This window comes from Cordyceps fumosorosea, assembly GCF_001636725.1.
Source record: "Cordyceps fumosorosea ARSEF 2679 chromosome Unknown scaffold_21, whole genome shotgun sequence".
Taxonomy (NCBI): Eukaryota; Fungi; Ascomycota; class Sordariomycetes; order Hypocreales; family Cordycipitaceae; genus Cordyceps; species Cordyceps fumosorosea.
Window position 1 is genome coordinate 348,310 of NW_017387321.1, and position 12,896 is coordinate 361,205.

Genomic DNA, 12,896 nt, shown 5'->3' on the forward strand with positions numbered 1-12,896 from the left:
CGCGACATCAGCTCTTACACAACACTAGCCCCAACTTCTAGTGCCATCCTTGCCTTGATTAGCAACAGTAAAGAAATCGTCGACTCAGATTCGTTGGTGGGTAAGGTGATGAGCGGGGCGCACGGGCGGGAAACGGAGCATCGGACGACCTCCGGTCCGGGGACACGGGGTGGATCAAACCGTGATGCTAGGGTTATCATCCGCACCGGGAGAACAATGCAACGCTGACTTTAATAATGAGTTTCTAGTAAATAAGAGACCTTTATTACTGCGTTTTCTAAGCTTCCCCGTCATTCATTATTTTCATTATGGTCTTCTAACACTCTGTCCGTGGCGTTGCCCTGTTCCCCGTCTCGCCTTAGGTCATCCACTTAGGCGTCGATTGACTGCTCCGCAAGGCACAGGGCTGCTATCCCGGCTGGGGGCTGGGTGGATCGGGAATCCGGAGAAAACATCGACGCTCACGCCCCGAAGCGAGGCGACCGACAGATTCGATACCATCTCCAGCCTCATGCCAAGCTGGCTCATCGGAGGAAGGCCTTGCATACTTTGCACAATTTGCCTCTTCCCACATGTTTCTAGTGTGACGAGTCGTCCCTTTGACTGTGCCATTGCCCCTTCTCTATTATCTCGATTGCATAGTTGAGTAGAGAAGGTTATTCAACTGCATTGACGATTCAGTCACGTCATTGCAGCCGAATGCGCACCGCCTGAGAAATGGGCTCGACATATCCTCGGTTGTGAGAGGAGAAGGTAGCACATGCAAGATAACACTGCGAGCTGCAGATGACACAGCGAGCTCCTCGGCGCCCGAGGACTGCGATCCCGTCGTCGTGAGCAACCCCCTCTTCAGGGACGCAGCACCGGGACAGCGTTTCCAAAAGGGTCCGCTCAGATAATTGCCAGAAAATATCACCGATATAAAACAAGTGTGAGTGCCGCCGCTACGATGCCTGCATGTTCAAGTAGCGCTTAGAAATCGTCATAAAGTGGTGGTGATGTATTATGATACATAGTGGGAGGAGAATGCCTCTACAACTCCGCTGAAACGCCATAGAAATCCAAAAATTCAATGTAACCAACCGTCTCATCCCTTCTCGTCAGAATGTCTGAGGACCGACCCTGTCCTCGCTTGGAAAGTGCAATGTGGAGGAGGATGTTGTCCAACGCCAATGTCTTCCTCTCCCCACCGGGGAAGAACATCCCACACAAGTTGTATATATAACCTTTTTATACCCGATGGAAAGAGATTTCAAAATGCCCCCCCAAAAGAAATTCCACCTACATACGCCTCATGTTGTTGATATTATTCAAATTCAAATTTCCAATACCGTAGTTGCCATACATGGCGGCCGGAATCTGGTCTGACGTGCCCGGAATCATTTCGCCAAACATGTCCCAGCTCATGGGCGGCATGTCTAGGAAGCTGCCAGCAAACGGGTCCGGCTCCGTCTGCATCGGCTGCTGGCTCATCTGCAGGCCCATCATGGGCATGGCTGGCGTCGCCGTCGTCGAGTTCGCCGTCGAGGACCGGCAGTCACTGGACGGGAGCAGCTCGCGGAGGCGCTGGATGAAGCATGGCGTCTCGAGCGGCCATCCAGCCTGCAGGAATGACGCCTCGCGGGCTTTCCAGGCCTTGAGGGCTAGCTGCGCCTGCGCAATACGCGTCTTTTGCGATAGGTCAAACAGCTCGGGGTGGTAACCGTATGTCCTTTCGACCGAAGTCCAGCCTCGATCAGCGAGAGTGCCGCGTGTATGTGTACAGAGTTGCGAGGTCAAAAATGAGAAGAAATCGATGGAAAAGGTGATTCTCATGAACCACATGAAGCCCGCCTCGCTCATGCCTTGGTAGAGGGAGAGACGATGCTCAGAGCCCAACACCATAATTTTGAACAAGTTGTCTTTGGGACCAAAGATTTCGGTACCCCATTCCGGCTGATCCTTCATGGGGACCAGCATCTCCTCCATGTTTTTAAACATGAGCGGTCGGAAGGCTTTGGCAGCAATATGCGCGTTGCCAGCTGAGGGGTCGCAATACTTTTCTTCCGTCTCGATAAGCTTGTCCTCAATGATTCGCGACTGCGCGCGATACTTGTTGAACATGGCCTGGTGTCTGGCGACATCGTACTCGCTTTCATCACTTTGGCCGAGGATAGCTGCTTCAAGCTCCGCTTCTTCGTCTGCTGTCGCGCTCATTCGCTTGAAGTCGAAGACTTGGCACATGATCATGACAAAGATCATCTCGGTAGGGCCCTCTCTGGGGCGAACGGGCTCGGTGGAGCCGGGAAACAGGTCGGCATCGTTGAGGTTGCTGGGGATTTTGGTGTCCCATTTTTGATTGAAGCTGGATTGCTGACTGAGACCAGAGAACATGCCAAGCTTGAAATCGTGCATATACAGCTGCCACCAAATTCGGCGTCGCATTTCGGTTTCGTAGGGAGTCATGCCGAGTTTCTCGCCGTCGTGGTGGTAGCCCATCTTTTGGGCAAGGCGAACTGCAGTCGCGCTCATGACCCAGGCCGAGTGGGTATCGATTCGACTTTCGAGGGAGAAGAGGTAGATCATGAGAGCCTGTAGACAGGTCATGTTGTAATTTTTCAGGTAGTTGAAGCGGGTGAGAGCGGCCTTGGCACCGGCGTTGAACGTGTGCAAAGCCTTTTCTCTGCTCATGCCGAGCATCTGGAGAGCCTCGGTCTCTTCCAGTGATAGGGTGGCCATGGACATGATGCTGAAGAGCAAAGCCTGGTAGTCGAGGGGGACGTTGGAAATATTCGTAGTAATCTCGAGGACGTATGGTTGAACTGTTGGAACGTGAATGAGTTTATTCAGTGGGTTGACCTTGTCGAGATATGTCTGCCAGAGTCGGAAGACGTGGACGGGGTCTGGGAGGAGATCCTCGGTGGTGGTATTTGTGAAATCGATGGAGAGGATCAAATCGGTGTTATTGTCAGGTGTGAGCTCCTCGGGGCTTAAGATGCTGGCATCCTCTGGATCCTCGGCCTCGACGAGACTGCGCATGGCTTGCAGCTGGGAGGTGTTAGTATAGAAGACGAGGTACAGGTCCGGATCTCAGCTCACCTCTTCGACGACGGTCCCCCATATCCGGCTGTCCATGAATCTTGATACGCCATCTTCTTGAATGATTTTATATCGAGGTTGGACGGTCGTCTGCGCTTCGGTACTGACGCTGCTGGGGGTATCTATTACCTCCTTCTTGGCAGTGGTAGCCGCGGCAGAGGCAGAGGCGGACGTTGACGGGGTTGAGAGGGACGGGGGATTGGAGGAAGTGCTGGGAGGAGACCCGCCGGTCGCGTACTGCTTTAAAAGTTCTTCACATCTAGCCAGACGCTCCTGGAGGTCCTGGTTTGGGCGGCGACGTTTGCGCGCCGGAGCAGGTGTACTGGGCGTGCATGTGACACCGGCCTGAGGTGGCAAGGGTTAGCGGACGAACGGAGGCCAGGCATCAAGACGTTGGCATCAAGATGTGGGCGGAGCAAGGCTATTCTAACCTTGATACAATTGGAACACGGGGTATTGCGATCGCACTTGATCTTGCGGTGCTGGCAGAGGACGCAGGCGAGTACTCGGGGACTCTTGTGAGGGTGTGGCGGCGGGGGGACGGCGGACATGATGGTTGACGGAGATATCGGCGCCGGGGCGATGGGAGAGACGCGCGTGAAAAGGGCCTTAGGCGACGTCAAGACAGAGGCAATAACAAACGAGACGGCCAAGGTAGTGGTATTAAAAGCCGATGCGCGCAATGGAGGGGTGCGTGGGGGAGGATGACAGGCGAAGCTGGTGAGGGTCGTTTTGGGAAAATGCAGGTGCCTAGGGCCGCATTCCCACCAGATCGGACAGAATCAGGAGGCGCGGAGATTGAGGGACGAGGGCTAGCGGGGCGGAGCAAAGAGAGCAATTTTGAAGCCTTGTAGGCAGCAAGAATTTCACGGTGGTGATGGCCGCTCAGGAAATGTGGGAGAACTGAGAGCTGGACGGCGGATGAGCCACCCGCGCGAAAGTGGCTTGGCGGGGTTTCGCCGTTGGGGCTGGTTGGCGTGAAAGGCCGCCAAGACGATGCAACGGTGTAGCTGAGAATGCGAGAACAAGGCAGCGAGAGAACGGTTTCAAGAAAGGCTGCCTATTTGAAGTTGTATCTGAGCTGGCAGAATTGTCCGAGGTTTGTTGGGGATGATGGATGCGATAAGAGTGGCTGGTGGTGGAGGGGGGAATTTGCATGTATATCCAGGAATACCGTCTGGTCTAGGAGTCTCTATCTATCGGTCTGCAGAAGCCAAGCAGGCAGAGAAAAAAAAAACAAACTTCAAGCGGGTCTAGATGGAGGCTGCAAGAATGATTCAATGACCCAAAATAGAATAGTAGCCACGATGCGCACTTTTGCTGGGTGACGAGAAAGCTTATTATTGAGGCCGGCCAGCGGTTCCGGTTGATCCCCAGGCGGGCTAGCGGACTTGCGGTGGCTGCGGAGCCGCCAAAAACCGCCGCAAAAGGCTGCTGACAGGTGATGAATAAGGGGGCGAAAGGGAGCCGGCGGGGGACTTATAGTGGACGTTTCCTCCCACAAGGCCATTTCCTTGGAGCGGTTAGCGGGGAGGCCGCTACCTGGGATAACGGTGCACAGCGACACATCACGGAACAGCTGCCACTGACTCTTACTTCAAGCCAAGCCCAACCGAACCAGAGAGAACCACGCAGATCAACTATTCCCATCTTCGTCAGCCATCACTTCCACCTCCGCGGCCCAACTCGATCGCATGTCCTCAGCCGCTAGCCCAGAAACCCACCACACCGGCCTTGTTCTGCCCTATCGGTAGTACTACTTCCCAGCAAACAGCATGCAGACAACACGGCCACAGGCACTGTCGCCATCATCCAACGACGACAAGACAATCAATCCTATAGACAAATCTTCCATGGCACACCCCCAGCAATTTCTCAAGCAACTCAGACCTTTCGCCTGACACCTCCCAAATGCGTATATCGTTGTATGGATACACTTAGCCCTTCAGCTTCAGCAGATACCGTACCCGTACGGAGCTGCACACCACACCATGCATAACTCGAACGGGTAGCCGTGCACAAGGATGCCCAAGTGTACATAGTAACTAGCGCCTCGCAGCTGGGTTGAAGATATCAAGCACAAACCGCGCCGGTTTCGCCCGTTTAGCCGCCCCTGCAAACTGTTGTACGTCTGATACGAAGAAACCGCGCGAACAGGAGAAATGGTCAGTTGACCAGTTTCCCATTGCGATTTTTCTCGACCCCAAGAAAATAATTCGTTTCAGCCTTCCTTGAATCGTCTTAGAACCGGCTCTTTCCATCACTGACTTGCCGGTTGTGGATCAGAAACTAAGCGGCCACCAATACGCGTAACCCAGCCAGAATAATATCCGGAGTTCCACGGATAACGGACGTAGTAACGTCCGTCCACCGACCACAAAAAATAGCCCACAGACTACCGTTGGGTGACTCAACGCCGTACTTGGGCCTTGGAAATGTCCCACAAAGAAGACCCCCAGATCCTCCATGTTGATGCCCCCAAGCACAAGCTGTACGCGCTCGTCACATTCAAATACAATTTCAAGCACCTCGTAGTCTCCATCGTTTGCCGCGCCCGAGCCCGCCTCTGACGCGGACGCCCCGACGCGCGCCTTAGTGCCCCTTACCACCGGAATCATCCAATATCTGCGCGCAGCCGTTGAAATTGAAGAGCAAGAGGAGAACAATGTATCTGATGATGATGTTTTGGCTGAACACACCATCTTGATGGAGAAGGCAGAAGGGGCCATACTTTGTCGAGCCCGCCGCCTATTTGACCGCATGGCGCCACCAGTAAACGCCTCCTCAAAGGCTTGTGCCTGCAGGATCTGGTTTGGTGCCAAAATATCCATTTTCGTCTTGAGACTTTTCGTGGAAAGCCCAGAATAGTTGAGACTAGCCCTGACCAGGCAGTATGTGCCTCAAAGCCGGAGACGCAGCCACTCCCTTACTCAACCTTTACACCGGATCCCCGCTTCCCTATCTACTCGGCAGCCGATATCCAGGTCCTTTACGACTTTGACATGACCGGTGGGGGACCCGTGTGCAAAGTCCTCATCGATGGACAAGTTATGGTGTCCAAAACGCCGCAGCGAGGCCTCCAGCACGACGAGCTCAGGAGGGAGATGGCAGCCCTAGTCATCACCTACGACGCTGAGGGGAGGTTGGGCATCGATATTGCCACACCGGATCTCGTCGGCTACGTGAAGCACGCCGAGACGGGCGTCATTATCGGTTTCGTGCGCGAATGGATCCAGTCGTCCCGTCGCGGCGCGACCCTCGCCAAGGTCAACATGGCCAGGGTACCTCTCGACACGAGGCAGAAGTGGGCAGACCAGATTGAAGACACATTGGATAACTTGCACAGCATCGATCTCCTCTGGGGTGACTGCAAGCCCGACAACGTTATTGTTGATAAAGCGGAAGACATTTGGCTCATTGACTTGGGTGGTGACTACGCCTTTGACTGACTGGGTGGACAAGAAGCTTGCGGGCACTGTGGCGGGAGACGAACAGGGACTGCATAACATCCAGAAGTTTCTTGGCGTGGTTCCTGGCATGTTAGACTTCCTCTTTTAAAATGATTTATTATTTGTTGTGTTATTTTCTCTCAGACCACTATGTAAGGCCGACCAAGTATCGCCGCAGAGCGACGTTGTCCAGGGCCGAGAAGCAAACTAGCGAGTTAATACTTTCGTGATCTGCGGTGACTTTCAGCCACCACTATTGGTAGGTTGAGACAAAAGGACAAATATGGAAATTCGCATGCAAGTCACAGGTGACTCAGCCCGGTGATGAGTCAAAGCCGACCGGTCGTCATGATGCAGCACAACCTCGCGGAGCCGCAACGTGGCTAGGTTCGGCACTAGAAAAAGGAAAGGAAAACAATTGCCAGAAAAAGAAAAGGAAAAGGGGAAGGGAAGGGAATAAAACTAGCGTCGGTTTAGCACACTGCCGTTTTATCGATTTCTGTCCTTTTAGTAGAAGACAAGGGTTGTCCGCACTCTGATGAGTGAAGGATAGCCCGCGTAGCGCTGACCATTGAGGACTCAGGGCTTTTCATCGACCTCGATGCTGGTGGGAGAAGAGCAAATGGAATGCAAAGAACCGGCTTCGTGTTGCAACTTGAAATTGTACTGTCATATATTCAATTGAATGGAAGTTTTGGTATCATGTACATGTATGAGTCGTGAATACTTCCGCTCCACCGTTCTTCTCGGGGCATATAATCACCCCACGCCTTCTAGCTACTGCTCCCCGAGCAGCGACGATATCCCCGGATCTGAATCACCATCTCCATTCTCAGACGCCTCGACCGGCTCCGGCCCCTGTTCCACCGGCACCAGCGCCAGCCTCTTCTTCTTCCTCAGCACCCGCCGGTGGCCCGCGCTCTTGACGTGCCTATCCCACGCCTCCCGCGTCACCACGGTCGTGCCGCACTCCTCGCACGTCTGCCGCAGCGGCGTCTGCGGCGTTGCCGACGCCGTCTCCGTCGCCGCCTCAAGCACTTGCCGCGCCAGCTCCGACACATCCCGCGGGTGCGGGCGTGCCTCGCCGCCCAGGAACCGCGCGACAAGGTCCGCGCCCGGCGCGACCACCGTCTCCGCGTACCGCGCGGCGTCGGTACTGTCCAGCACGTAGAGGCTGCCAAGCGCACGGGCGCCGCGTTGCCGCAGCCGCGGGATCTGCTTCCCGCGGATCCACTTGTTCTGGTAGTTTGCGTAGCGCCGCGTGGCCGTCTTCATGTCCTCGAGGCCGGCGGCCTGCAGGCGCGCGACCTCGGCGGGGGGCGCGCCGCGCGAGGCGGCGGCGACGGAGGGCGCGAGCTGCTTGTAGCCGATGGACTGCCAGATGCCCTTGGTCGTGTCGAGAGCGGTGCCGGCGGCGGCGCTCGCGGCGTGGAAGCGCTGCAGCTCCTGCACCTCCGAGGTCAGGCCGCCGGCGAGCATCTTGTCCACCCGCCTGTCCAGGCGCTCGCACAGGACGTCACGCTCCGAGTACACCCAGAGCAAGAGGTTCTCCCACGAAGACTCCTCCTCCTTATCCCCGGCGGCGGCGGTGGCGGCGGCTTTGCGCTCCTGCTGCTCTGCGTACAGGGCCGACGCGGTCTTGCCCGTGTGGAGGTAGATTTCCAGGGAGCGCTGGATCTTGCGGCGGTCGTTTGGGTGCCACTTGTCCGCCATCTCCGGGTCAACGCGGCGCAGCTCGGCGAGCATGTCCGCGGTCGAGGCCTCCAGGATGGGGAACGACCTGGCCTCGTCCTGCTGGACGTCGTCCAGGATGGCGTCGGCGAAGAGCAGCGGCTCGACGTAGTAGTGCGTGCCGCCGACGAGGATGGGCAGGTTGCCGCGGGCGCGGATCTCGCGGATGGTCTCGAGGGCATGCCTCTTGAACTCGGTGACGTCCCAGGGCACGGCGCTGAGGGGGATGCGGTCCAGCAGGTGGTGGGGGACGCCGCGCTGCTCCGCGGGCGTGATCTTGTTGGTGATGATGGGTAGGCCGCGGTAGAGCTGCATGGCGTCTGCGTTGATGACTTCTCCACGGAAGCGAGTTGCGATTTCCACGGCCAGCTGATAGTCAATGTGAGTTATGACTTTCTTTCTTAGCGATTCCCTGGTGGTGACATACCTCAGATTTTCCAGTCCCCGTCGACCCCAATATCACGACGAGCGGCTCTTCTGGAGCCGGGAAAATTGGCGAGGTCATTATAGAGACATTTCGACGAAGGATAAATTTTGTACGAGCTAGCATCCGGCTTACGATGCTATTTGCTGGGATGACAGACGTTGCGTCGACTTGTTGGTGATGTCAAAGTTGTCACCCCACAAGGTCTTCTCCACAGTAGAAGGTGCCAGTAATGACTCTGTAATGGGAGCTTGTCCTGTTTGTACGACGCGGTCAATTGCCTATCGCGGATCTCGTGAGAGACCAGTAAATAAATTGGTATGATGGGTACTAATTTACCTGCCTTGCATGAACCTTTTAACTGTCCGTGTCATCCCAAGCGCAGCTGCTGGTGCCCTGTAACCATCGCCGGGCTACAGTCACTAGACCATGTTATTATTAGTGCATCCAGCAGCTTCTAAGTTAGCATCCAGCAATTCTGGCCCAACAGGTCACGTGTACCGCCCCCATTCTTTTTCTGGCCACATCTGCATTTTGGGAGCTTGAAGCCAGATTGCTAGGCCCCGACTCAGGCACGCCTCCTCCTTATCCTGCCACCACCGTCCTTTTCTCGAGCTCGTACCAGCTCTTTCTTTTCCTTCATTTCTTTCCTTTGGATGAATTGAGTCTCTTGTTTTATTGTTTCCATCCTTGACAGCCGCCACCATGAGTTCCCGTACGTTGATCGCCTCCCCCTCGCCGCCCCTCCACTCGTCTGGTGTCGCAACGTCGCCGTTTTGTCGCGCGACTGCCCAGCGAGCTGTCGAGTCGCATCGCCAGACGCCGCTGCCCATCAATTGGCCTCTCCCCAGCTCATGCTAACTCCCGTGTCTTGTATCTAGTCCGCTTTCTTGACTTGGTCAAGCCGTTCGTGCCGTTCCTCCCCGAGGTTCAGCAGCCCGAGACCAAGATCCCCTTCAACCAGAAGATCATGTGGACCGCCCTGACGCTCCTCATCTTCCTGGTCATGAGCCAGATGCCCCTTTACGGCATTGTCTCTTCCGATAACTCTGATCCCCTCTACTGGCTGCGTATGGTCATGGCCAGTAACCGAGGAACCCTGATGGAGCTGGGTATCACTCCCATCATCTCCTCTGGCATGGTCTTCCAGCTCCTCGCCGGCACCCACATGATCGACGTCAACCTCGACCTCAAGTCCGACCGCGAACTCTACCAGACTGCCCAGAAGCTCCTGGCTTTCATCCTTTCCGCTGGTACTGCCACTGTCTACGTCTTCTCCGGTCTCTACGGCCCTCCTGGTGATCTTGGTGCTGGTATTGTCTTCCTCCTGATTCTCCAGCTCATCGTCGCCGGCATGATTGTCATTCTCCTCGACGAGCTTCTCCAGAAGGGATACGGCCTGGGCAGTGGTATTTCTCTGTTCATCGCCACCAACATTTGCGAGTCCATCATGTGGAAGGCCTTCTCCCCCACCACCATCAACACTGGCCGTGGCCCTGAGTTCGAGGGTGCCGTCATCGCTCTCTTCCACCTTCTCTTCACCTGGCCCAACAAGCAGCGCGCTCTCCAGGAGGCTTTCTACCGCCAGAACCTCCCCAACATCATGAACCTACTCGCTACCATTATCGTCTTTGTCGCCGTCATCTACCTCCAGGGCTTCCGTGTCGAGATCCCGGTCAAGTCTTCACGCCAGCGTGGTGCTCGTGGTTCTTACCCCGTCCGTCTCTTCTACACCTCCAACATGCCCATCATGCTGCAGTCGGCGCTGTCCTCCAACGTCTTCCTGATCAGCCAGATGCTCTACTCTCGCTTCTCTGACAACCTCCTCGTCCGCCTCTTCGGTGTTTGGGACGCCAAGGACGGCTCCGCTCAGCTCCACGCCGTCTCTGGTCTTGTCTACTACATGTCGCCCCCTCTTAACTTCAAGGACGCTCTCCTCGACCCTATCCACACGGTTACCTACATTGTCTACATGCTCGGTGCCTGCGCTCTCTTCTCCAAGACCTGGATTGAGGTTTCCGGCTCCAGCCCCCGTGATGTCGCCAAGCAGCTCAAGGACCAGGGTCTCGTCATGGCTGGTCACCGCGACCAGAGCATGTACAAGGAGCTCAAGCGCATTATTCCCACTGCCGCTGCCTTTGGTGGTGCCTGCATTGGTGCTCTCTCTGTTGCCTCTGACCTCATGGGCGCTCTCGGCTCTGGTACCGGCACTCTTCTCGCTGTCACGTAAGTTCATCGGCCATAATGAAATCTTTTAGATACTAACATGTATGCAGCATCATCTACGGCTACTTCGAAATCGCTGCCAAGGAGGGTGATCTGTCTGGCATGAAGGGCATGATCATGGGCTAAGGGCCACTGACGAGCTATTTGTTTGGTTACCATTTAATCATGGGGTACCGAAGGACGGGAATCTGACGGGCCCAATCCATTTACGAAACTTGTAACACTATGGTGTGATGGGGACTCAAAATAAAATTGGCGCAATACAATGGAAAAGAGATGTTATTTCCTGCAGATGCAATGGATCTTGGATTGAGACTCTCCCTGGTCGGAGTCAAGCCAGCGTAATGAGGCGACATGTTGCTTGGACAGACAGGGGTGGTGGCAGACCGTGGTAGGGCTCTATTCAACAGGCGAAGAGCGTCCCATTTGTATGCAAACAATGCAATAAAATAGAGAAAATATATTCTGTAAAAAGGGCCCTCTTTGACTTGATCGGCGTCACTTTCGACGGAGGATAGCGATGAGGTGGTCGGCGCAGCCAAGAAACTCTTCCTTGGTCGAGTACTCTTGGTACATGAGGTCGGCCCAGGCCTGGACAACCTCGGGCCCGGCCTCCTCGAGCTTGGCATCGAGGCCGCCTCCCAGGATGCCTTCAGTGGACCGCATCTCGACCAGCTCCGCCTCGCCGGCAAAGTGACTCTGCAGAAACGCGCGGGCGTCGGCCGCACACGTGTGGTAGCCCTGCGCGGTGACGCCGAGCGCCTCCTTGAAGGACTCATACCTGCCCGTGCGGAGCTGTCCCCGCCGTCAACAAAAGGCTGCTTAGTAGAGCTTAGAGGTCTTATGTGTTGCTTACGTATTTATGGTAAAAGTCGCCCCCGCGGAGGAGCTTCCCCGGGTCCCGCACGGCGACGTCGCGCAGGTGCGCGGCGACGCTGACGAACGCGCAAAAGACGAGGCCGGAGCGCGGGCGGACGCGCCGCAGCGCGTGGGAGACGGCATCGCGGCGCTCGGACTCCTCAAGGAGGTGGTATAGCGGGCCGAGGAGCAGCACGGCGTCGTACGCGCCCTCCGCCTCCGGCGAGGGTGGATGGAGGGCGTTGCCGACGGCGATGCTGCGCAGGAGGGGGGCGGCGGGGGAGGTGCCGCGGCGGTGATCTTGCTCGCGCTGGGCCATGGAGATGAGGGTGGGGGTGAGGTCGACGAGGTCGACGAGGTGGCCGGCGTCGGCGAGGGCGAAGGCGATGCGGCCGGGGCCGCCGCCAATGTCGGCGATGACGGCGCCGGAGGGAGAGGGGAGGCGGGCAAGGATGGTGCGGAGGGTGAGCTCGCGCTCCATGGGGTGGACGGCCAGGCGGGTGCCTTCGGAGTCGGCAATCTTGGCGTAGAGCGTCGCGACGTCGTCCGTGACTGTGGACATGGTGGTGTAAGTGGTAAGAAGAGTGGTGTTTAGGTAGGTCTCTGTGTGTCGGTCGGGAGTGGTATTGCGGGTTCCTTGGGCGACGAGCACTGTCGGGGAGAGGCTCAAATACATGAAAGACTAGGCGGCTAATTATTGCATTCACAGTATTCAGTCATATCAAGGTAAAAACCAGGCTGCTCGGGTTCGCGCAGCTTGCCTACACCTGGACGGGGGATAATGGCGCATATACGCCGGGCGCATCGTTGCCGTCAAGGGACCGGGATCCGGATGCATGGCTTTCCCCACGGGCAAGCCTTGTTTTAAAGCAAGGCAATCAAAAGTGCTTTGCGGCTGAAGAGAGGTGATCGCCTGCCATTTATTTACACTTGCCTTGTTAGGCAAGCCTCAACGTCGCCCGGCTCCGGACGCCCCGGTATGCGAAAGCCGAGCGATGCAGCCGGGTGACCTGCAGCCGTGAAGCCACAATTATTAATCCCCTCAGTACAGAAAAGCGAGACATTTGATACACCACAAGTATATTCTAGTCAACGCTGAGTCCTGTCTATAATGCTAAAATACCCTATGG

The 12,896-nt window shown here is 56.2% G+C and overlaps 5 protein-coding genes across 5 annotated transcripts; 2 read left to right on the plus strand and 3 right to left on the minus strand.

Moving 5' to 3' along the window:
• Nucleotides 1-1,281: 1,281 nt before the first annotated feature.
• Nucleotides 1,282-3,629, minus strand: ISF_07389 (fungal specific transcription factor domain protein; the record flags this gene model as incomplete). The annotated part of the gene is made up of 3 exons (XM_018850992.1): nt 1,282-3,027; nt 3,079-3,423; nt 3,510-3,629. The coding sequence occupies 3 exons, from the start codon at nt 3,627-3,629 to the stop codon at nt 1,282-1,284; spliced, it is 2,211 nt and encodes a 736-aa protein (XP_018701904.1).
• Nucleotides 3,630-5,513: 1,884 nt separating this feature from the next.
• On the plus strand, nt 5,514-6,527 carry ISF_07390 (Protein kinase-like domain protein; the record flags this gene model as incomplete). Its single annotated transcript, XM_018850993.1, has 2 exons — nt 5,514-5,621; nt 5,967-6,527. The coding sequence occupies 2 exons, from the start codon at nt 5,514-5,516 to the stop codon at nt 6,525-6,527; spliced, it is 669 nt and encodes a 222-aa protein (XP_018701905.1).
• A 777-nt stretch (nt 6,528-7,304) lies between these two features.
• Nucleotides 7,305-8,763, minus strand: ISF_07391 (tRNA isopentenyltransferase; the record flags this gene model as incomplete). The annotated part of the gene is made up of 2 exons (XM_018850994.1): nt 7,305-8,627; nt 8,686-8,763. 2 exons carry the CDS (start codon nt 8,761-8,763, stop codon nt 7,305-7,307), a joined length of 1,401 nt encoding a protein of 466 aa, XP_018701906.1.
• A 624-nt stretch (nt 8,764-9,387) lies between these two features.
• Nucleotides 9,388-11,034, plus strand: ISF_07392 (protein transport protein SEC61 alpha subunit; the record flags this gene model as incomplete). The annotated part of the gene is made up of 3 exons (XM_018850995.1): nt 9,388-9,397; nt 9,564-10,908; nt 10,959-11,034. The coding sequence occupies 3 exons, from the start codon at nt 9,388-9,390 to the stop codon at nt 11,032-11,034; spliced, it is 1,431 nt and encodes a 476-aa protein (XP_018701907.1).
• A 372-nt stretch (nt 11,035-11,406) lies between these two features.
• ISF_07393 (Methyltransferase type 11) lies at nt 11,407-12,328 on the minus strand (the record flags this gene model as incomplete). The annotated part of the gene is made up of 2 exons (XM_018850996.1): nt 11,407-11,703; nt 11,765-12,328. The coding sequence occupies 2 exons, from the start codon at nt 12,326-12,328 to the stop codon at nt 11,407-11,409; spliced, it is 861 nt and encodes a 286-aa protein (XP_018701908.1).
• Nucleotides 12,329-12,896: the final 568 nt, after the last annotated feature.